The sequence below is a fragment of the Molossus molossus genome, unplaced genomic scaffold, assembly GCF_014108415.1.
Source record: "Molossus molossus isolate mMolMol1 unplaced genomic scaffold, mMolMol1.p scaffold_m16_p_1, whole genome shotgun sequence".
Taxonomy (NCBI): Eukaryota; Metazoa; Chordata; class Mammalia; order Chiroptera; family Molossidae; genus Molossus; species Molossus molossus.
Genome location: NW_023425344.1, coordinates 218381218 through 218406549, shown reverse-complemented (window position 1 = coordinate 218406549; position 25332 = coordinate 218381218). Strand labels below are relative to the sequence as shown.

Below are 25332 nucleotides of genomic sequence, written 5' to 3'. Positions count from 1 at the left end.
AAAACGGGCAGTTCACAAGTAAAATAAATACAAAGGGCAAATATATTAGTCAACCATGCTAGTAATTAAAAACTACAAAGTAAAATGAGATTGGTTAATCAGCTGTCAGATTAACAAAGTTTAAAAATTATCTTTAATGCTCAATGGTGTTATGAGAAAATAGGTAGCCTTTAAAGTATTATTTAGATTATAAATTTAAAAATACTTTTGGAAGGTAATCTATCACTATGTATCTACATTTTAAATGTATATATGTTCTGTTACAATAACTTGATGTCTTTGAATTTATTTTAAGAAAATAGTAATTGGATACATGTATAAAGATGCATTTTCATTGCAATATTTATACTAACAAAGAAATTATAACCAACCTGATTTCCATCAACAGGGGGCATTTTAAATAAATGATGCTATACTCATAAAACAGAATGCTATATAGATTATTAAGTTGTAAAATGGCACATTTTATAATAAAAAGCAAGTTATTAAATAGTGTATACACTATAATCATAAATTTGTATATGAAATATGGAAAAGTAAAAGAGCATTAAAAAACAAAGCATATTCCAAAATTTGTGCTCATGTATATTTTTCAGACTTTTTCAATTAATTATTTGAAATATGTGTATGTAAAAAGAATATATAACACACATATAGACACACAAACACGTGTGTAAACATTTTAAGAATGTATTATAAAAGTGTATTATTTGATAACTGGAAATATCAGTATTCATTTCCTAACTTTTCCTCATTTTCTGACTGAAGAAAATTCCTAATTTCATGGTTTGGAAACTGAGGTATGTCATCACTCTTTAAAAGAGAAATGGATTTAGTATCCACAGATGACCTTGAAATGGAGAACTTAAGATCATTTGGGCTATTGTCCTTAAAAAGTCATGTTACTGATTCTGCTAACACGGTCACAAATATAATAATCATGCCCTGTGGGCTCCAGAAAAAAAGGCAGGCTTCTGCTCTAAGATACATTTGGACAATAGACTCAGGTCTTACAATGATGTTGTTGTTTCATTTTTACCCTGGCTACTTGGAGAACGTGAATGCTGGGTTGGGGAAGAGACAGAGGAAAGCACTGTTATCTGCTCTCCACTTTAGGCTCCCGGAGAGAAAGGTGTGGGTACCGCATACTACGAAGGCAGAGAAATTCTGACGAACAGCTGCACTGTCTGAATAAAGCCAAGAAAAATAGTGGACATGTGAGCCGAGTGAAGGAGCTGCTGTTGAGCACCCTGAGCCCGGAGCAACTGGTGCTCACACTCCTCGAGGCAGAGCCGCCCAACGTGCTGGTGAGCCGCCCCAGCATGCCTTTCACCGAGGCCTCTATGATGATGTCCCTGACCAAGCTGGCCGACAAGGAATTGGTGCACATGATCGGCTGGGCCAAGAAAATTCCTGGTAGGGCTTTTTGGGTCTTAGCTTTCCATGTATTTGTAGGAAGGCCTGCCCCTAAACATTTATGGGGCAAGCGTACAAAATAATGGAGGCCCATAAAAGATGTCTCTGAATTTAACTGTTTGACAGCTTGATTTATAATCTGTAAATGAAATATGTTCTTTCTTCCTATCTCAACATACACACCTTCAACATGGCCTAGATGACCAGGTTCCCATTTAGAATTCTTGGACTCCCCTGAGTACCAGACATGGCAGGTCCCCTTCTGTTCTATTTCCAACTCTCTTCTTTTCCCACCCCCAGGTCCATCCCACATAGCCTTGTGCACACCTTATCCTGCATGTCCACCTGTCCTTTGGCCACCTCTCACATCTGGTCTGGGAGGATAGACCACAGAAGAGACCCAGCAGGCTCGAGAAATGGGCTTGGGGCCATTTGGGCAGGAAATTCACAGGTTCTGGAACCTGGAACATGGTCTAAAAGGAAAAGATCTGGGCTCCACATTGACCAGTCTTCTGGCTCTGGACTTCTCATCTTAAGAGGAGGGTGTAGGCAGGTGAAGGTGGAGTGGGTGCAGTATGTCCAATATGAAAATAAAAGGTTTGCCAGATGCTAAATAGGAATTTGTAAACTGTTCCAGTGGAGACAGAATTGGTAGTGTGTACATGAATAAATATATATGGACAAGAAGTAAATCTGCAGCTGAAATAACATGAATCATCAATAAACCCGAAATGCCATCAAATTAAAAATGGGTTTGATGATTCAGTAGAAGTTATTTGTAACCTGCATTTTCCATTCTGTAATGTGATCACTTCCCCAGGCCAGCTGGTAATACATACCTGCAATACTGCATTGTGCTAAAACTACTGTCTAAGTGTTCTTCAAAGTGGTATTTCTGTAAGAGTGAACCTAGGATTCGAACAGACCGGCAGCAACCCATCACACTCCAACAGGGCTTCTCTTTGCACATCTTTACAGACATCTAAAAACTGAGGTCTCCCTCCAAGTTCTAAGCCACTAGGGCCAATTCCCATGGCCTAGGGGGCAGCGACTGTACTGGGCAAACTGTAAAGATTGGGAGTATCAAGAAGCTGGGTAAAGAGCAGTTGTGAGTAAAGAGCTGTGGGACCAGGCCTAGAGTAGCCAAATGGTTTTGAGATCATTTGTTGGCTCCTGAGCTTTCTGAGGAGTTTCTGGTTTCCAGCTCTGTTTTGGTAGTCTAGCATTTTCACCTTTGCCAGAATTATATTATTTTATGCTCTCTGTTCTTACTCATAGGAGACAATACCGATGCACTTTCCTCTAGCTTTTGCTCTATATGTATTACAAATACTGTTTTTCAGCCCTGGCCATTTTGGCTCAGTGGTTAGAGCGTTGGAGACTTGAGTTCGGTTCTTGCTAAGGGCACGTACCTCGGTTGCAGTTTGTCCCTGGCTTTGGTTGGGTCATGCAGGTGGCAGTCACTCGATATGTCCCTTTCACATCTATATTTCTCTCTCTCTCTCTCTTCCTCTCTCTCCCTCCCACTCTATCTGAACAAAAAATGAGAAAAATGCCCTCAGGTGAGGATAAAAAAAAAAACAGCACTATTTTCAGAACCCCGCATTGAAAGTAGTGGTGAAATTAATTATTACTGAGAGTTGTGCAGCTTTTTTGTGCCATAACAGAACTGAATTCTGAAGCTGCTTAGGCCCTCTTCAAGCCTGCTATTTTTTAAAGTTTTCAGAAAACTTAGGCATAGCCTGGTGGTGTGATTCCTTGCCCCCCACTCTTCCCACCTCTCAGCTGATATAGTCATTGTCCAAACAAAAAAAATATTAAAATAATCACCTAGCCTTGATCTTGTTGAATATCTACAAGTATAAAAAGCTTGGTCTCCCTTGGCAGGCTTATCATCTATGTGTGAGATTGGAATGTGTACACATAATAGGAACCTGAACTGAGCATAGAATGTGGCTTTGGAAAGGATTTATCCATCTTTCCATTCGTTATTCCATAAAGTTCTCCTATGTGCATATTTACATTGTAATTGTCAAAGATGTAAACCACATGCTCTCTGTGCTATAGTTGCCTCATCTGTAAAGTGAGGATGATGAGATCCTACCTGTAGGAAGTTCTCTGAGGCAGGCATTGTTACCACCTCTGTGCCTATAAGAAAACAAAGACTTAAAAGGAGATTAAGTGACTAGCTAGAAAGAGGCTGAACTGGAATTTTAACTGGAGCCCATTGCACACCAAGGCCATGGGTTTGGTGACTGTCTTTATATTACACTGCCTCCTCCTTTTATCATGCTTGTGGAAAAAGCACTAGAGATCTCTGCTTTGCTTCTGAAATGTTCACCTCCCTAGAGATTACCTGTTTACTTTCTAGTTCTTTGACCAATACATGCGATTAGGCTATTATGCTGTTGGGACCTGCTTCAGTTGTTATATTTGTTCTTCAGGATAGAATAGCTAGAGTTGGTGCTGCTATGCAGAGAAGAGTGATTCTAACTCTGGATGGGAAATTTTAAACACTCAGAAAAATTCTTTAGTTGAAGCCTTGACTTTCTGCAAGGGCTGGCCCCACTCTCTCCGTGTGCCTCTCACTCCTCCTAACCCTAATTGGCCAGACAGGCAGCCCCTCTGGCTGGCAGCCCAGCGTTATCTTTGTCAGCAGGGCATTGATTAGGATATAACCAACAATGATTGGTTCCAGCTTTCTGTTCTTTACTAGCATCTGTTTAGAGAGCTGTATAAACCTGTAACAGTCCTTTATAAATTCTAAATGAAGTATATTTATTTCTAGAAGGGGTCCAGGATTACAAATTGTGACTTGCATACCTTAAGTTCAAAATCTTCTTAGGTCACTATTTAACCACATCTTTAAAATATTGATTGTTTTTTATATTGTTTGTGTTTTCAAAGCTTTTGAAAACTTGCTCTTCTGTTTCTAGAGAAACAGGGAGCTGAGGAGGAGGGTGGGTGTGTCTCACAGCCTCTTGCTTTCCCCAGGCTTTGTGGAACTCAGCCTGTACGACCAAGTGCGGCTCTTGGAGAGCTGCTGGATGGAGGTGCTAATGGTGGGGCTGATGTGGCGCTCTATCGACCACCCCGGCAAGCTTATCTTTTCTCCAGACCTCATTCTGGACAGGTGAGAAAAATGCATTGTGTTTCTTCTCTGACTCGAGTGAAGCATTGAGTCCTGGGTGTTGCAATTAAAATCTCACACCTGTAAGGACAGTTAAGAGGATTATAATGTTAAGAGGATTATAATGTCACAGCTCCTTCACTGGGTCAAGAACCCAAAATGAGAGTATGCATACAAGGATTCAGTGTTCTGTGACTCATTCTTAGAGTGGCAGCCATAGTTGGGGCCTATGTTCTGCAGGGTATGTGTCCACCAAATGTATATAAATCAACTTAGATTTTTCTGCATTAAAAATTCTATTTTCGCCCTGGCGGGTTTGGCTCAGCGGTTAGAGTGTTGGCCTGCGGTCCAGAGAGACCCCGGTTCAGTTCCCGTTAAGGGCACGTACCTTGGTTGCAGTTTGTCCCTGGCCCTGGTTGGGTGGTGTGGGTGGCAGCCACTTGACATGTCCCTTTCACATCAATATTTCTCTCTCTCTCTTCCTCTCTTTCCCTCCTGCTCTTTGTATGGGCTCTTTAACTTCTGTAAGTATGTATATAAGTTACTATAAATAGACATAAATCTCAGATAAATTTTAGGTGTAGCTTTTGGTTAAGTAATAGAAGAAAAAAACAAAGAAGTCATTTTTTTTTTATATAAACTATTTTTAACAGACTCACATTATTCTTTAAAAATATTTGAAAGTCTTGCCCAGCCAGTGTGGCTCAGTGATTGGGTGCTGACCCATGCACCAAGAGATCACCGATTTGATTCCCAGTCAGGGCACATGCCCAGGTTGTGGGCCCGATCCCCAGTGGGGGGCATGCAGGAGACAGCCAATCGATATTCTCTCATCGATGTTTCTCTCTCTCCATCTCCCTTCCTCTCTTTCTAAAACTTAATAAAGAAAAAGATAAAATTGTTGAAAAAATAAAAATATTTGAAAGTCTTATGTTTACAACATATAAATCTAGTTTATTTGACTATAGAAGTGGAGTTCTTGGGAATTGTAAATGCACACATTGGGCAGGAATTTATTTTAGAGTGCCTACAGGTGGTTATTTTTGTTGTAGTTCCTATTATTGTTTTTAACACATTAACTCTATAAAGTCTAGAATTTCAAATCTAAGATTTTTAATGCATCTAATATACAGATAAATATGTTTTTATGTAATGGGTATATTTTTGGAGGAGTTACTTATTCAAAAATATTCAAAAAAAGCCCTGGCCGGTTTGGCTTAGTGGTTAGAGCATTGGCCCATGGACCAAAGAGTCGCAGGTTCAATTCCTGCCAAGGGCACGTACCTTGGTTGCAGTTCATCAGGCCTCGTTTGGGATCGTGCAGGAGGCAATCAATCGATGTGTCTCTTTCGCATTGATGTGTTTCTCTCCCCTTCTAGTCTATGTAAGATAAATAGAAAAAATATCCTCGGTTGCAGTTTGTCCTCGGCCCTGGTTGGGTCGTGCAGGTGGCAGCCACTCGATGTGTCCCTTTCATATTGATGTTTCTCCCTCTCTCTCTCTTCCTTTCTCTCCCTCCCACTCTATCTGAACAAAAAATGGAAAAATGTCCTCGGGTAAGGATAAAGAAAAAAAAATGTCAGAGGAAGTTTAGATCTGGGCTTGGACCCCATTATGGATGTTTATAGCATTTTGTGACATCATATACAAAATTGTGAATGTTCCAATTTGCATCCATGTTAGTTATTTGTGTACTGAATTTTCTTCGAGGTACTAACAGAATTTTCACTTTAAAATTTTCAGTTCTCTTTTGTAGTCAGATAAATTTTGCTTGAGTACAATATTTAAGTCTTTTCCATGTGCTAAGACTTGAGCTCCCTTCCCATTGCCACCTACACTGAGGTAACTTGAGGTCTGTAGCCACATGGGTGCTGCAGTGGATACACACACACACACACACACACACACTACAATGTACCCCAAAGTGAGGCTTGCTCATTCAACATTTTATCCTTCGTATCAAACAGATTTTTTCTTTTATAAAGGGGTGGTGGTCATCAAATACTATGCTAGTCCACAGGGAACTACCACCTTTTAGAAAAATCTTACTGAATTTATTTAGGTGACATTGGTTAATAAGATTATATAGGTTTCAAGTATACAATTCTACAATACATCATCTGTATATTGTATTGTGTGTTCACCACCCAAAGTCAAGTCTCCTTCCATGGAACTACTTTTTAATTGAGCATTACAAAATAAATGATATAGAGCTTATTAATTTGTTAACTTCCTTCCTTACTCTGTTGTGTATAACTGATTTTCATGTAGAACTTTATTAGGGCATCATTTATGAGGCATTGCACCTTATTGCTTCTATATTGCTTATTTATTTTCTAGAAATGTATTTGGTTTCTATAGTCTGTGAAGTAAAGTATTCTGATGTTGCCACCCCTTGAATGAAATGGTTGGTTTTCATACCTTAAAAGCAATCATACCTGGTTCTTTAACGCTGGTTTAGAAATTCACCTTTTTCATGAGGTAGACATGTTCTGATTACTGTTAGTGACAGCATTTGTCAGGGCTTATGCCCTAAGATGTAAATTCTCCCTCCACTTTTGAAATATGAATTTGCATTAAAAATGGCAGGTATTTTAATGAGGAAATGGTACTAATTTCAATATTTATTGACACAAGTGGCAACTTCTGCAAAATAGGGTTAATTTCAGATGAGTTCCCTCATCATACTATTTATGGGGGAGTGTGTGTGTGCATGCATGCACATGTGTGCGCCTGTGTGTGCATAAGCTCACCTCTGACTGAATCTCACAGGAATAAAGAACCAGCTATTAAACCATCAATGCAGGAGTTGGTAGATTTTTTTGGTTTTGCCTCCAGAGATATTTTAAAACCAGCTTTTCCCAGTATGTCTTCTAGCCCAACAATTAAATTTTCCGATATTATTTGTCCCCAGGCAGAGTGATTTGATGATGTGGCATGAGGAGTAATTAATGAGCAAGTATTTCTTGTGCCTCTGCTACGTGCAGAGCGTGCGTTTTCCTTATTGGACACTTGCAGCAGGCTGCCTGGGGACATGCAGAGCAGGGGAGGTAACAGGATAGGGCGTGGGAAGGGTTGGGGGTTTCCTACAGATTTTTGGCACCCTTTTTTTAAAAAAAATATTTTTTAAATTTATTTTTAGAGAGCGAGGAAGGGAGAAGGAGAGAGAGAAACATTGATGTGAGAGTGGAACATCGATCCACTGCCTCCTGTACACCCCTCCCAGGGCTTGAGCCTGGAACCCTGGCACATGCCCCAAATGGGAATTGAACCAGCAACCTTTGGGTGCACAGGACGACGCCCAAACAACGAAACCACACTGGCTAGGCTGATTTTGGCACCCTTTGCTGAGGGCTCCAATTCTCCAAGGTGGCCTTTCCCTGTGAGTGACTTCTAGGGGCACTGGTATTTTATTATTTAATGTGTGCACCTTCAGAAAGCCTTGGCTGGTACGATAAGCATGCAGACTGTTCAAGTTTGCTTGCCAAAATGAGCAGTTTACATGCTTGTAGCTTTGTGTCAGTAGGTTTGGAGGGTAGGGGTTTGAATGCTATAGAATGTAGAGTCCTGGCTGCTGTCCTAGCTCCTAGTGTAGCACCAACTGGGAATGGCCTCACCAGCTTGGCAGTACCCACTAGTGTCTCTGTTCATCTGAATTCTACACAGGCCCTTCCCCAACCACTATCGTCACTGGAACTATCCTGACTTGGGGTTGAGGGAAGGAAGAGAGGAACAGCCAGTTCTTTGAAGAGCTCAGGTTTCCTCAGGGGCTGCTCTAGAGAGGGAAATGAAACTCACAGGAACCCATGCCTGCCCTTACTGTGTACCACAGGCTTTTAGAAGCAAATGAAAGTTTTGTGGCACAGTCATCAAACTGATGGTCAAGGACTTGCAACAACTCTAAGATGGATAATGACAGAAGTTTTGGGGAGCAATGAGGCAGAATAGTATGTCTGGCTGGAGTTAATTGAAGCTGGTATTTTTCTAGATGTAGTTAAAGTAATTTATTTCAAAAGTATATTTTTAAAGATATTTCTATAAGGAGTACTCAAGAGAATTTTGATTTTATGGTTCAAAGTTTGTCTAAAATGTTTGCTTAAAAATAATCTTTGGAAAGTCAAAAATTCTCTGTCTATGTTTCTGCCTTTCCTGATTCTAATCCATCTTCTCTATGATTTTTTAAAAAATCCTCACTCGAGGATATTCTTCCATTGATTTTCAGATAAAGTGGGAGGGAGGGAGGGAGGAAAGAAGAGAGAGAGAGAGAGAGAGAGAAACATCGATGTGAGAGAGACTCATCAATTGGTTGCCTCCCACATGACCTCAATAGGGGATTGAAGTGCAACCAAGGCACATTCCCTTGACCGGAATGAAACCTGTGACTCTTTGGTTCGAGGGCCGACATTCTATCCACTGAGAAAAACTGGCTAGGGCTCTAATTGTGATATCTTTATATGTCATGTTACCTTTTTTTTTTTTTTTTTCCCCTCTATTTTCTTATTGCTGTTAGAGAGAGGAAGGGAGAGGGAGAGAGAGAGATGAAAACATTGATGCGAGAGAACATTGATTGCATACCCTCCAATGGGGATTGGGCTTACAACCTAGGCATGTGCCTGGACTGGGAATTGAAACAGCAACCTCTTGGTGCATGGTTCGATGCTCAACTACTGAGCCACACTGACCGGGACATGTTAGCTTTTTTTCAAATCACTTTCACATGTCTCTAAGTTGGCCCACTAGTTTCTAAATGACCAAGAGGAAATGAGAGTTAGCTCTAGATATGAAAGATTATTTCTTCTTGGGATATTAGCCTCTGTAACAGTCAATCTTCCTCATTAAGACTTCAGAGTCTTCTGAAGGAAACATGGAATGTCTTATTTTATGTGTCATATCTCAGGCTGGTTGGCTGAAATGGTTTAGATTACCAACAAAAATGTTATACCTTTACAATAACATTTATGAACAGGTAGAAGAAAAATGTAGTTCCAATGCACAGTTTTGCCTGAATAGTACTTATTCAAATGCTTACTTTAGGGATTTATAGGAAATGTCCTGTCCTCTTTATAAGATAATTGTAGTAATTTCATATCACTGGATGTGGCCTCATCACCACCTTGTTAAAGTTAAAGCACGTACAAAATGAAATTTAAGGTTAAAAAGAAAATCCTCCTTATTGCCTTTGATGGTTGCCTAAAGCTGCAGTTTTGTTAAAAGTTCCAAATAAACTTTTGTAGGGATGAAGGGAAATGCGTGGAAGGAATTCTGGAAATCTTTGACATGCTCCTGGCAACAACTTCAAGGTTTCGTGAGTTAAAACTCCAACACAAGGAGTATCTCTGTGTCAAGGCCATGATCCTCCTGAACTCCAGTAAGTAGCCATGCAGCTGGGCTGTGTTTGATCGGGAAGTGGGGCGTGTTGGGGAGGAACGCTGTTTATAGAAGAGAATTGAACTTATTTTATTTAAAATGGTAGAAATGGCTTTCTTTCCGACTTCTCTGTTTCAGTCGATAGGGATTTAAATTGTAGTTAACTTGAATATAAGTCATTCATTGGGTGAATTACTAGTAGAAATTTAAAAAGTGGCTCAAGCCACTTTGCTGGAAAAAGGAAAAATGAACTTTAAAATGTTTACCTTTCAGCCTTTTTCAGTGTTTATGTAGACACTTTACCTGATTGACATGCATTTATGTTTACTGTTTTGAGTTCTGCTTTTACGGATTCATTTGTTCACTCATTGATTCATTCAGTAAAGACATTAAAAATACAGTCCTTGCCCTGGCCAGTTTGGCTCAGTGGTTAGAGCGTCGGCCTGTGGACCGGAGAGTCCCGTGTTTGGTTCCCGCTGGGGGCTTGTATCTTAGTTGCAGTTTGTCCCTGGCGCTGGTTGGGGCTGTGTGGGTGGCAGCCATTTGGTGTGTCTCTCTCATGTCGATGTTTCTCTCTCTTCCTTCCCTCTTTCCCTCCCACTCTATCTGAAGATAAAAGCAAAAATGTCCTTGGGTGAGGATAAAAAAAAATACAATCCTGTAATGGGGGGAAAATATAGTCCTAGTCCTGCCTTCAAGTGGAAGGAGGGAGTGCTATAACCAAGTGTGTACAGAGTCCTACAGGAAAACATGAGAGATGCTGGGGTGCTTGTAGACGGGATGATGTTTGAATGAGTCTTCAGGGATGGGCAGGAGGAAGGAGTAGGCGTGGAGGAATGAAAGGACACGAGTGAACCAGGGGCTGCGCGTCATGCAGTGGCAGAGCAGAGCAAGGTGGGCACGGCTGCGAAATGCAGCGAAGAAGAATCACTGCACGCTGTGGGCTGGGAACTACGGCCTGTGGCAATGAGCAGCCCCGGAAGAGGTTCAGACTGGAGTATCATGGACAGACAGGCGTTCCTGGAAGGTTACTCGGGCTCCCACTTGGAGCACTGACTGGAAACGGGGAAGGACTGAGACATGGTGCTCAGTCAGAGTGAGGGACAATGAGAGCCTAAACTAACGTGGTGCAGAGCGGCCAGGGGAAAAGGGCCTGACTTGAGGGAAATATGGGGGTTAGAGGTAGGAAATGAGGAAGGTGATATCTAAGATATATTTATGTTGTAGCTTTGCTGGTTTTTTCCTTATTTTTGAATAATACCTGGTTATTGTAAACATTCTAACAAAAGAAAAACATATAAGGAAGAAAATAAAAATCACTAGGAATCCCCCCCACAAGATAACCACCATAACTTTGGTGACCATTCTTTAACAGCTCTCTCAGCCGATTGACAGATAGTTAGAGATATAGACATATATATAGAAATATATCTATATATTTAGAGAGAAATATATGCACATGCTTATATACATAATTTTACACAAACAACATAGCATCTTATATAAAAAATTATGGATACTCTGAAAGAGGCTTGCTTTGAGCATATCTTTTGCTGGACTTTTCCATCCCAACACCAAATCTTAACCAGAAGGTGGACTTCATATTTTCTCCCATTCTTTAAAAGTCATTTAAAATAACACCTCACAGCTCTGGCTGGTGTGGCTTAGTGGTCTCCTAGTGGCAGGACAGCACTCTAACGACTGAGCCATGCCAGCCAGGGCTGTGAGGTACTGTGAGGTACTATTCCCAGTCAGGGCACATACCCAGGTTGTGGATTGGAGCCTAAATCAGGGCATGTATAGAAGGTAACTGATCAATGTTTCTGTCTCTTTCTTTCTCTCCTCTCCTTCTCTTTTTCATTCCCTCCTCCCTTTCTCTCTAGAATCAATGAATAAAAATGTATCCTCGGATGAAGACTAAAAAAATTTAAAAAATAGAAATTAAATTAAAGTAAATAATACTTTACTTATATACACAGGTAGGCTTTCCGTTTTTAAAAAATTGGGACACTATATACAAATACTTCTCTGCATCTTGCTTTTTTACCTTTCAAGATGCTGTGAAATCCCTTCAGGTCAAGAGGAGAGAGCTAAATTAATCTTTCCAATGAGGGCATATTCTAAATTGCTTAATCACGTCTCTAGCAACAGGCCTTTACTTGATATGCAGTCCCTTTTCCTACCTTTATAAATATAGCCACAGTACATAGAGATGTATTATTTTGTACACATTTCTAAGTTTCTATATAATTTCCAAACTGTTCAGTTTACCATCTACCTGGCATTTATTTGGTTCACCTGCTATACCCAGTATTGATTGCTTTGCTTAGCTATGTACTCTTGTTATTGTTTCTTCTTTCTCAAATAATATGTATGTCCATGTTTTAATCCTCAACTAAGGACTTACAGATCCCTTTCTTTGGACAACATCTGGGGCTTTATTACCTAGATTTTATCCAATCTTAGTGCTTAATGTTTGAAACAACAGGAATTTGTGAGATCATATTATGCCACTTTTAAAACTTTTTTATGTTCAGTTGTCCATGCATCCATTTATTTTATTGAATTTATTGGGGGTAACATTGGTTCACAAAACCATACCGGTTCAAGTGTACAATTCAATAAAACATCATCTGCACATGGCATCGTGTGCCCATTGCCCAAAGCAAAGTCTCTTTCTGTCCCCATTTATTTCCCTTTGCCCACCCCCCCTCCCCCACCCTCTTTCCCTCTGGCTATCACCACACTGTTGTCTGTGTTTATGTGTTTCTCATATGTGTGTGTGTATCTGTATATCTATCTATCTACCTACCTATGTATATATATACATATGTAATGCCATATATAATGTGTGTATATATACATATATAATATATGTATATAGATATAGATATATAATTTTTTTGTCTAATCCCTTCACCTTCTTTCATCCAGCCCCAATGCCCCTCCCTTCTGACAGCTGTCAGTCTGTTCCATGTAACCATGCTTCTGTTTCTATTTTGTTCATCAGAGCCAAAGCAGCAGTTCTGATGCCAGAACTCAGTGCAGAACCTGTGGCCATAGGAGTCCCAGGCTGCCTCCTGGTCTGGGGCCAGCTGAACTCTCCCTCTCCAGCCCGCACTCGTTTCTCTCTAGCACTCTGACATACTCTGGGACGCTGGCACTGGTTTTGATGAAGGGAAACGGATACATTATACAGCAGTGCTTCTCAAACTCTCTGTGGGGAAGAACCAGATTTTATTTTCTTTTTCAATTTCCAAATTGTTACAGATAGTTACCTTTGTAAAATGTAATAAAAATAAATGATTAGAAAAGTGAAGTGAAAGTATAAAATACAAGCCCTACTTTTAAAAATTATTACATTCCACTCATTTAAAATCACTCTGCCAATTGCTATAAAAGTTTCCAAATGCTTACCCTCAAATCCTACTTGTCTCTTTGTGGACTGGCAGCAGACCGTACTCTGAGTAGCCCTGGCATAGAGCAATAGGTGCTGTCCAGGAGATAAATGGACAGGACTCGGGGTGGGGTTAAGTCTTGAAGAAGAGAGTAGAGAAGAAAAGAGCAGAGAGAGGAGGGAAGGAATCTGAAGGTCATGTGAGATTCAGAGACCCTGAAGACCACCAGTGGGTGGTTTCTATTTGGGTCAATCTGGCCTTACCTGCCTGACAGGACATTTCCCTGGAACCTAATACACTTCCTACCCTTATTCTGGAAAGCAAGCAGTTTGTGAGTAGAAATGGTAACTTGTTGGACACATGAAAATTGTAGAGAAAGTCAAGAAGACTCCTAAATGCTCTGGGGCTTCTGGTACCTCTTGACATTTTTTTTACTATTCACCTTTATAAAACAACATGAAGGCTCAGCTTACATCAGCAGTTAAGTTGGTATGAGTACAGAAAATGTCCAACTGGGACATTTGGAATTGGTCATAGAAAACAATAAACTTTTTCTGATTCTCCCTTTCAACCCACCTACATACATCCCGACATGTGTACTGACACTTCTGTCTTTGTTAAAGGGAAGCAGAGTCCCACGCCGGCACAGCAGGGTCCTCAAATGCCACATTATGGGGCTTCTCTTCCTGTCAGAAATTACTTAGAACGCATTTCTATGCAGCAAAGTGCTCCTTAGAAAGCAGTTTGCTTCTTGCTACAACATTTTGTAGTGGAAAGCCTTCTGCTTGGCAAGCTCCTTATAGCCATTCAGCCTGCAAGACATCATATTGTGTTGTGAAAGCTGAAAGCATCGTCTGTGTAAATGGAGAAGACTGAGCCATCTGACAGAACTGCCACAGCCGAGAGCATTACGGAGGGTGAGGCCAGCATGTCTGTAATTACCACTTGTGTCAGTAAATGACTAGAATTTGTTTACGGTAAATTCAAATTTAAGAAGTCTTTCTTTAAGAAAGTTCCTTTCTTAGTAGTAGTCATAACAATTGTCAAAATGAATTTATTCTGTCCAGCATCGCTGTTCGATAATGGGATTCTATTTCTGTTGTAAAGTTTCCACTGTCCAGAGAGGTAGTCTTTTCTTTTTTAAAAATTATTTTATTTATTTATTTATTTTTGTTACAGATGTTTCTCCTTTTTCCCCCATTGACACCCTCCTCTCCCTCCCTCCCCACCCTGTCCCCAGCTTTGTTGTCCATGTCCATTGGTTATGCATATATGCATGTAAATTCTGTGGTTTATCTCTCCCCACCCCATCTTCTGGGGATTGTCAGTCTGTACCCTACTTCTTCATCTCTGGGACTACCCTGTTCTTCAGACTGTTATATTCATTATATTCCACAAATAAGTGAGATCATATGCTACTTGTCTTTCTCTATGTGGCTTGTTTCACTTAGGATAATACTTTCCAGGTCTCCCCATGTCATCTCAAAGGATAAGAGCTCTTTCTTTCTTACAGCTGCATAGCACTCCATTGGGTATATGTACCACAGCTTTTTTATCCATTCATCTACTGATGGACATTTGGGCTGTTTCCAGATCTTAGCTATTGTAAATAGTGCTTCTATGAACATGGGGGTACATATATTCTTTCTGATTGGTGTTTCAGGCTTCTTAGGGCTATAGATTCAATGCAATCCCCATCAAAATACTAACAACATACTTCATAGAACTAGAAAAAATACTTTAAAAGTTCATATAGAACCAAAAAATACCCCGAATATCCACAGCAATCTTTAAAAGAAGGACAAAATAAGCAGGATCACAATACCGGATATCAGGTTATACTACAAAGCTACTGTAATCAAAACAGCCTGGTACTGGCACAAGAACAGGCACATATATCAATGGAATAGAACAGAGAACCCATAAATGGACCCAAAACATTGTGCTCAATTAATATTTGACAAAGGTGGCAAGAGCATACAATGGAGTAAAGATAGCCTCTTTAATAAATGGTGTTGGGAATATTGGACAGCTACATGCAAAAAAAAAAAAAAGAAAGAAAAAGAAACTAGACCACAACTTACACCATACTCAAAAATAAACTCGAAATGGATAAAAGACTTAAATGTGACTCCTGAATCCATAAAAATCCTAAAAGAAAATGTAGGCAACAAAATTTCAGACATCATACGCAGCAGAATTTTTACTGATACATCCCCTAAGGCAACAGAAACAAAGAGAAAATGAACACATGGGACTATATCAAACTCAATAATTTCTGCACAGCAAAAGAAACAACCACCAAAATGAAAAGACAACACACTGTATGGGAGAGCATAATTACCAATGATACATCAGATAAGGGGTTAATTTCCAAAATATAAGTGCTCATACAACTCAACAAAAGGAAGATAAAGAACTCAATTAAAAAATGGGCAGAGGAACTAAATAGACACTTCTCCAAACAGGACATACAAATGGCTAAGAGACATATGAAGAAATGCTCAACATCACTAATCATCAGAGAGATGCAAATTAAAACAACTGTGAGGTATCACCTCACACATGTCAGACTGGCCACCATCAACAAATCATCAAAAAACAAGTGTTGGCGAGGGTGTGGAGAAAAGGGGACTCTAGTATACTGCTGGTGGGAATGCAGACTGGTGCAGCCACTGTGGAAAACAATATGATGTTACCTCAAAAAATTAAAAATTGAACTGCCATTTGACCCAGTGATCCTACTTCGAGGTGGGTCTTTTCTATGCTCGATTTTAGGCATTTGAAGGCATAGGCTTTTTCCTTCTGGATTATTTGTAACATTAAATTAAAAGCAAGAACAAGGACAGAATCTACTATCCCACCTTAAATTTTAAAAACTATGATAGAATATATAAAGCAGACATGGTACAACAGTCCACAAAAGATGGAACGCAAACAAGGCGAACCCTTTGATTGCCCAGTTTACTAGCTGGAGCCAGTTTCCAGGTTGCAACATAGGGAGAGGGAACTCAAGTAGACTCCATGTCTTTCTGAACTGAGGAGATAAAGTTGTACACAGTGTTCAGGGCAACTTTATTTGTAGTAGCCAAAAACTGGTAACAACCAAAATGCCCACCAACAGGTGAGAGGATAAACAAAGTGTGACATACCCAGACAGCAGAATACTACTCGGCAATAAGAAGGATTGCAGTACTAATGGGTGTAGCATTGTGTGTGGATCTCAAAATAATGGTGCTAAGTGAAAGGAGACAAACGCAAAAGCCAGGCACACATACTGTAAGACCTCATTTATATAAAATTTCAGAAAAAGCAAGCTACTCTATGGTGGCAACAGATCAGTAGACGCCGGGGGATGTGATGGGGGTTGGGAGAGAGGGAGGGAGAGATTACAAAGGGACACAGAGAAACTTTTGGGGGTGGCAAATGTGTTTATTATCTTGATTGTGGTGATGGTTTCACTGGTGTCAAACCTCATGAAATCGAACATTTTAATTATGTGCAGGTTATTGTATGTCATATCTCAGTGAGTCTGTAAACATGGAATGAAAACAAAAAGAAAGGTGAAGAGAGCAAAGATTGCAGCCTGAGTGGAAAAGATATACTACCCAGTAGGGAACCAATCCAGCATAGGGTGGAGGGTTTGGTGGGGGTGGGAGTGAGAGTCCGGAGAGGAGAAATGGAGTAGGTCTCTTAAAATAAAAAGGCTATGCCCTGGACAGTTTGGCTCAACGGTTAGAATGACGGCCCACAGACCAATGAGACCCGGGTTCAATTCCATCCAAGGGCACATACCTTGGTTGCGGTTTGTCCCCGGCCCCAGTTGATGTTTCTCTCATCACATCAATGTTTCTCTCTCCCTCTCCTCCTCCCTCTCCTAATCTGTCTAAAAATAAATGGAAAAATATTCTCAGGTGAGGATAAAAAAATAAATAAAAAGGCTGTGAATGTTTTCTGTACTATATTAAAATTCCAGAGCCTCTGAGGGCTGCTACTGGGCTGCTGCTAGCTTGCCTTGTCGGACTAGGTAAGCACTGGGCTGTCTGGAGGTGGTCTCCGGCAGAGATTGGCTGCTAGTTTTCCTGCATATGTGACAAGCTCAAGTTGGGATTAGGTTGCTCAATCAGGTCTGCACTGGTATCAGCAATAGTAGGTGGCCAGGGTTTGTCAGTAGTTATGTTTTAAATAGCTGCACACTTCTGGGTTATTTTTCTCTTCTAAGGAAGGGTATAATATGGAATGAAAATTAACTTTTTATGCAATTACATTTCCATTCAGTAAATATTTCTTGAGTTCCTGGTATGTATCTGTGAGTTCTAAATACTAAAATGATGTCAAATTGAACTAGATACAATGCTTTTATTCTAAAATAGGGATATACCCTCAAACAGTTAATTGGGGGTCTGATCCTTGCTGGACTTGAGTAGACAAAGCACATATTCCTCTCTGTGGGGAGGGATGGGAACAGGGCAACACCATTCTAATTTCTTTCAGCAAATCCTCCTCCATCATACTTGTATAGGATGTGGGGGTACCTGGAATTACTGTGTTACAATCACCATTTGATGGGGCTCCTGAAATTTAGAGACAATGTAACAATCTGTTACAATGTTTATTAAAGTATTTAGAAACTCAAAGGTGTTACATGAATGTAACAACATATTCAAATTAAGAGTAGTGGGACCAACCATCTGATCACCTAGAAACCTGGAGATTAGAAGCTATCAAATCTAGGATATAAGAGTGGAGTCAATCTGCAAATAAGGAGTCTTTTAAAATACTTAAAATTCAAAATAGGTCTATTTATCTAAAAAATTTTAATACTTAAAGGATGAGACTTATTAAATAAAAGAAACAGAGAGTTAGAATCAGGCAATCCTATTTTATGTTAAGAAAATTACTGAGAAGTACCAACCCAAGCTCTAGTTCACTGTGAGTTCATGAGGAGAGTTTCCATGTAGTGAGTGGGTGGAGGAGGGAAAGGCACGGAAGGACACACAGAAGCATGCTGAAAAGGTGTCCTTTCTTGTTGATTAGGAACAGGCAAAGCTCTGTGGACATCCGTCTGCTGATTTCACATCACTGGCACCTTCTGAACTACAGTCCATTCTCATGGTTCTGGGGCAGGAGGGATGATAAAGGGGTCAGTCACAGGTAGAGCTTTCTTTCCTCAGAGCAAACAGGCAGACACCACTTGTACCTCTCAACAGCTAGCACATTTTCCTTCTGTTACTGGTCTGGAATTTAGTAAACACAACAGATCTGATTTATTTGCCTTTAGTCAAGGAAAGCTAGTATCTTCATCCTTTGAACACTTAGGAGGTGGCCCACCTCTCACCGTGTGCTGCTCAGAATGTCATCAGGTGGGCTCGTGAGAGAAACACGCAGCTGTTCCCAGGCGATAAAGAGGAGAGGAGATTATGTCCTTGATTTTATTTTACTTTCTTTGGTCTGTGTGGGTGGCATGGTGCCAAGACCTTGCCCCCCCCCCTTTTTTTTGCTGTATTTATTTAGTTTCATGAAAAGTAATTTAATTTGGTTCTAAAATGAATCCTGACATTTTTACTTTTGAGGAGTGGAGGGTTGTTTTGATTGCTTTCTGTGTCTGGGCAGTGAGCATTCTGAGGGCAGGGACTTTGTGCCTGTCACTTGCACCTGCCCAGGACCTGCCACTTACCAGTTACTATCTACATATGTGTCTGGTGAGCAAGAGGGTATGTGAATACCCTAGGGCAGGCTCAGCACAGCTGCCAGAGAGTGTCAGGCAGCAAAGGGTACTCTTCACCCAATTTCTTCCCAGGATGGTTTTGTATAGGTTAATTTTCTTGGGTATACCATGCTTTCCCACATGTAAAATTCATACAGCTTATACCTTTCCAAAACTGCAGTGACTCCTGCTCCCAAACCCTTGTCAGGGCTTGACAGAGATAGTCCTGGATAGAACTGTGCTTAGATGCATGGGCCAACACTCTAACCACTGAGCCACACCAGCCAAGGCATGACTACTTCTTTTGAAAGGAGTGACCCACATCCAACACATGCTATCTGAAGGGAGCCTTGGTCAGACACAGGGAGGTGTCAGGGGGCTTTTATGTCACTTTAATTTTGGTTATAAGGATTGACTTTATTGCTTTTAATAACAACGTTATTGTGGTAGAAGTCAGACACCATATAATTCACCCATTTGAAGTACACAATTCAATGGTTTTTAGTGTATTTACAGTCTTATGCAATCATTATAATCAATTTTAGAACATTTTCATTACCTTAAAAGTAACACTGTACTCCTTAATCATCACTCCCCACTCTCTGTCCCACTCACACCCCTAGGCAACCACTAACCTACTTTCTATTATATAGATTTACCTATTCTGGACAGTTTACATAAAAGAAATCAAACAAAATGTGGTCCTTTGTGACTGGCTTCTTTCACCTTGCGTGATGTTCCAAAGTTCATCCATGTTGTAGCACAAATCAGTATTTCATTTCTTTTTGATGGCTGAATAATATTCTATTGTATAGAATATACCGTATTTTGTTTATCTATTCACCAGCTGATGGAAATTTAAGTTATTTCCATTTATAGGCTATTACAAGTAATGTTGCTATGAACATTTATATATAAGCTGATGAACTGTTTATTTATATCCTCACCTGAGGACTTTTTTTTTTTTTTTTTTTTACATTTATCTTCAGACGGAGTGGGAGGGAGAGAAGGAGGAAGAGAGAGAGAGAAACATTGATGTGAGAGAGACACATCGACTGGTTGCCACCCGCATGACCCCAACCAGGGCCAAGGATAAACTGCAACTGAAGTATGTACCCTTAGTGGGAACCAAACCCGGGACTATCTGGTCCACGGGCCGACACTCTAACTGCTGAGCCAAACTGGCTAGGAAAAATTACTTATTTTTTTTGTTAATCCTTACCCAAGGATATTTTTTCCATTGATTTTTAGAGAGAATGGAAGGGGGGTGAGGAAGAGAGAGACAGAGAGATGTGAGAGAGACACATCGATTCGTCGCCTCCAGCGTGTGCCCTGACCAGGGCCGGGGATTGAACCTGCAACCCAGGAATGTGCCCTTGACTGGGAATGAGCCCCAATCCTTTGGTGTGTGGGCCAATGCTCTAACCACTAAGCCACATTGGCCAGGGCAGCTGAGGATTTATTTTTATATTTTCAATCTTTGTCGCTTTGGACTGAGCCATGTACAGGTACACAATTTTGGCTAGTTTTAGAATCCAAAGACAGATTTCTTTAAGGTGGTAGAAATCCATGGAGCACATGCCACAGAGCAGAACACACGAACGCACAGTGAAAAGAAAGCACTTGTTAACGTAGCTGGGGCCAGTTTTAAGGAAAGAAAGCTTAAAACAACTTTCTCTGTACTTTCATTTCATTAATAATTTTCTGTGGTATACCTAAAACATGTGTTAACATGCATATTTATCATTTCAATTATGATTGGCAAAAAAAATGCAAAAATGTGAACCTATGGGAATTCAGTCTAATTCTTCCATATATGAGTGTTTCTTCACACCCGTCATTGCACTAGGTGATGGGGATAAACTGACAAACAATAGGGCCTGTGCCCTTGAAGTGCTTGTGTCCGATTTCTTTGAGGGTGGGAGGGTAGCTTTCAGGTCAGGGGAAGCTTCCAGAAGGCAGTTCAGGCAAGCTGGGATCTGAAGGAGGAGTGGGTATAGATAACAAACGACGGGAGAGAGGAGGAGGAGAAGACAGCTCCTGGGCAGAAAGTTTAGCATGTTCAGTGCATCACCTGTTCAAGGAATGGAAATTAAGGTTGAAGGTGCGGTGTGGGAACTGAGGATGAAAAGAGCAGGGAGAGAGCCCCGTACCCTTGAGAACTGTTCCAGGTAGTTCGGACTCCACCCCGAGAGCTGAGACCTTATGAAAGAGCCACATGAGCAGATTGCATTTTGGCCACTCGAAGGGCCTGTTGGGTTGAGGTCAGGGCACGTTTTCTCAGACGGTTATCTGCTGTGGGGGACAGTGGGAGGACTCAGTCACTGTGGAGGTGAGCAGGTGGGTTGGAGCAGCAGCTCTGGGCGGTGTAAAAGATGAATATTTTAAATCTGCATCATGAGACATTATGGAGGATGTGCCTCAGGGATGTGGTGGAGAATTTTCTCGCATGATTGTGGTTTGATATGTCCCTTGCCTTAATAATTAAGGCTTAATTGAACAGAGTTGCCTTAATTAAAGCGAAGTGCCAATAAAAACAGAACAAAAATTGCCAAAACAGCTTCTGTGGATGATGGAGTGCCAGCCATCCTTCATTCTCATTACAGTCAAAAGTTGGCAGTTCCCCTGTTGGTTTCACATATTTGCTATTTATTCTTAGTTTGAAATTGAAAACCTAGAAGAGAAGCTAGTCATTTTGCTGCTTCCAGGAATCAAGGAGTCGGCTGTGGGGATAAGGAACTCAACCTGAGCTGTTACTTTGCAACCATTGGGAGGCCACAGTATCTCAGATCCTGAAGTCAGAGGGGAATTCAAGACAGGGCACCTGGAGGGAAGGTCGTGGAGACCTCAGGAGACATGTGCCTGCAAGCTTTGCTCAGTGAGGAGCGGAGGCTGGAGAAACTAGGAAACTGGTCCAGGGTCAGAGACTGCAGATGGTGGACATAAAGCAGGTCTGTCTGACTCCAAACTGGTGGCCTTCCTGTCCCCAGCAAGATGCCACCAGAGGTTGGATGCTGCTGGCCTGCACAGAGGTGGCTGTGGGCCCACTGTGCTGTCTGCACATGGCACACAGGGTGGGCGGGAGAGGCTGCATAGCAGGGGTCATTAGTTTATGTTTATTGAACTCCCCTTAATGAGGGCCCTCCAAGGGGCTAAGCATAGGCTTAATTTCATTTCCTGACCATCTTTCTATGTGTATTTGTTGCTGCAAATGTGATACACCGTGTAATGGTTTGAGGCAACTAGATAGATTTACAAGGTGAGGCCACAGTTCTGCGCCAGGTGGGCAGCTTGGTCTGCCCCAGTACAGCCGGGCTTACCCTTCCCACTCGGCCATGGGGCTGGTTCTTGGGACACCATGGGGAGAGAAAGTGGTGTTTTTAAGATTTCACCCCGTGTGTAGACGTCAGAACCCATTTGATCAATCTGGCCTCCTTTCAGGAGAACGTTGGCATACTTAACACCTGAGCACACCTGTTTCCTTTCCACAGAGCAATGAGTCATGGCCTTTGTTCTTTGTCCAGGTATGTACCCTTTAGCTGCAGCAACTCAGGAGGCCGAGAGCAGTCGGAAGCTGACTCACTTACTGAATGCTGTGACCGATGCTCTGGTCTGGGTGATCGCCAAGAGTGGTATCCCCTCCCAGCAGCAGTCCGTCCGCCTGGCTAACCTCCTGATGCTCCTTTCTCATGTCAGGCACGCCAGGTACAGTCCCTGCGGGGCCACTTCCCTGAGTACACAGGGCGGGGGGAGGAGGGGGGCGGCATGCTCAGAAGGTAAAGAACTTTGGGAGAAGTGTTTTCAAGTTTGAGATGGATAACGTAAAATTGTTATCTTTAAAAGAAGATGAAGCCCTGAAAGGGAATGGGGGGGGGGGTTCTTCTTCAGTGCACTCCTGTTACCACAGGTCAGCACATAGTGAGCAAGGTGACTGGCATGTGGCACCTTCTAGGATCCTTACGGCATCCTGTGGTGGCTCATCTAATTCTTGGTCGCTGGGGATTTTAGCTTGTTTACGGAGTTCTAAAAGGGGCAGGGCCTTCCTTAAAGGGAGCTGCTGCCCTTCCCTGCACCCCTAGGGCTGGAGACCTGAGGTCATTTTCTTGAAGAGGCTAAACCCAGCTCTCCTAGATCAACTCTTGAGGCTGGTGGTCTGGGGAACTGCAGAAAGCCTTCCCTGAGAGCCGTTCTTTCCTTGTGATGGCACCAGGGCATTACGGATGAGACTAAGGAAACTGGTGAGCCGACAGTTCTTTGGAAAGCAGGGCCTGGCAAATGGTGTGTGATGTTTGATGGTGGCTTTGTGTCACCCAGGACAAGGGTAGCCTGCCCTGGGGCTGGAAGAGGAGAGAGAAAGAAGGAAGTTAGGGGTTGTGGGGAGGCAATACCCCCTTCAAGAGTTCTGACAAGGGTTAGGAACTGAAAACGTCCTCTGCCTCTGTTGAATGATTACTCAGCACACAACTCTTTGCAGCACAGTCTACCGTTATTCATGGTTTCTGTTTTTGCGAATTTGCCTGATTGCTAAACTTTATTTGTAAACCTCCAAATTGATTACTCATGGTGCTTTTATAGTCATTTGGAGACATTCACAGAGTGGCAAAAAAATATGAGGTGCCAGCTGGTTTGGTTCAGCAGTTAGAACATCGACCCGTGGACCAGAGAGTCGAGCGTTCGATTCCAATCCAGGGCATGTACCTCGGTTGCGGTTCATCCCCAGCCCTGGTTGTGGTCGTGCAGGAGGCAACCAGTCGATGTGTCCCTCTCACGTCGATGGTTTGCTCTCTCCCTCCCTTTGTTTCCCTCTCACTCTATCTGAAGATAAATTTTATATATATATATATATATATATATATATATATCCTCAAGTGAGAATTGGAAAAAAAAAAAAATGAGGTGCCTGTGCTTACATTCCCAGCTGAGGTCAAACAAGGTAACACTCTGCCTTCTTGTTTCAGCTCTCACACTGTAACAAGTGTCCTTCCGTGGCCTATTTAGTGCCATGTTTGTGGCTTTTTGTGGGAAATTTCATTGTCCCCAAATGGCCTCCGAGCATAGTGCTAAAGTGCTGTACAGAGTCTCTGATGCAGGTAGGCTGTGATGTGCCCTATGGAGAAGCTTCAGCACGAGCCATGGTGCTATAGGCCGGGAGTTAAATGTTAATGAATCAACACTGTATATTAAGGTGTCTTTAAAAACACAGACACAACAAGGTTATGTCTTAATGGGCCAATGAAAATGTGAGCAGAGGCTGTCAGGACCCTAACCCTGTATTTCCCTCAGGAGCAATGGCTCAGCATCCGTCAGCTCAGTGTTTGTGGTGACTCTAAAGAATGTAACTGCTGTGAACAAGAATCAGCTGCACTCTGCCAGGCCCTGCCAGGCCCTGCCAGGCCATTGTGGGGGTTGATGGGACACAGAGGTCACAGGACATTGTCCAAGGAGCCAGGTGCAAGACGCAGAGAACGAAGGGCTCAGGGAGGAGCGTGCATGGACTGTTTATGTTGGGGAACATGTCCAAGTTCCTGTGGCTGCATCACAGGAAGGAATCTCAGTACCTTTTTGTCTCCATAGTAACAAGGGCATGGAACACCTGCTCAGCATGAAGTGCAAAAACGTGGTCCCCGTCTACGACCTGCTGCTGGAGATGCTGAACGCCCATACACTTCGTGGGTGCAGGTCCTTGGTCATGGAGTCTGGGTGCAGCCCAGCAGAGAAGAGTAAGAGCAAAGAGGAAGCCAGAACCCCTCTCAGGGATGACCAGCCCTGAGGAGAACAGGCTGCAGAGGTCAGCGGCTGAAGCGTGAACTCCAGTGCAAACTTTCTTTCCTTTGGTCCCTCCTTAGTTATGGTGGGTTCAGTCTGTACCATCCTTTCCCAACCTCCTGCCTCCCAGGAGTCGGGCGAGAGAGCCAGCTTTCCTGTTACTCGGGGTGTGTTGGAATGCAGTTTGTTTTGTGGGGCCTCATAGATTATCAGTGTGGTCCCTTTTTTTACTTTCCATCTCTCTTCCACCCCTTTGGAAAAAAAACATCTTAGAGGTTTTGGAATGAAGGGTGGAAATCTGACCTGGAAGGGCTGAGAGAACAGGGCACTTATAGGACATGGACTGACCTTTATTGTGTGACCTAAACTGCCTCTTAGGATAGATCTTTGTGAACTCTCTCTGGACCCTTGATTGTAGGACTGAAAACCATAATGGCAATCAACTGAGTTTCACACACCTGCCTCCCAGGCCTGAAGACTGATGTCAGAACTCATTCTGTTGGAGGACAGTGACCTAGGGAGCCAGTGGTCACGCTGGGATGGAGCCA

At 42.0% G+C, this 25332-nt stretch overlaps 1 protein-coding gene across 2 annotated transcripts in view; it reads left to right on the top strand.

Annotated features, from left to right (window-relative positions):
• Positions 1 to 24834, top strand: part of ESR2 (estrogen receptor 2) — a 45061-nt gene extending 20227 nt beyond the window's left edge. The window contains exons 4-8 of one of the 2 annotated variants that reach the window (XM_036266899.1): positions 1117 to 1416; positions 4411 to 4549; positions 9781 to 9914; positions 22543 to 22723; positions 24593 to 24834. In XM_036266899.1, the coding sequence (XP_036122792.1) occupies positions 1117 to 1416; positions 4411 to 4549; positions 9781 to 9914; positions 22543 to 22723; positions 24593 to 24788 (950 nt within the window). In that variant the 3' untranslated portion in view covers positions 24789 to 24834. The remainder of the gene's footprint in view (positions 1 to 1116; positions 1417 to 4410; positions 4550 to 9780; positions 9915 to 22542; positions 22724 to 24592) is intronic. The other variant, XM_036266907.1, reaches the window with a different exon arrangement.
• The last annotated feature ends 498 nt before the right edge of the window (positions 24835 to 25332 follow it).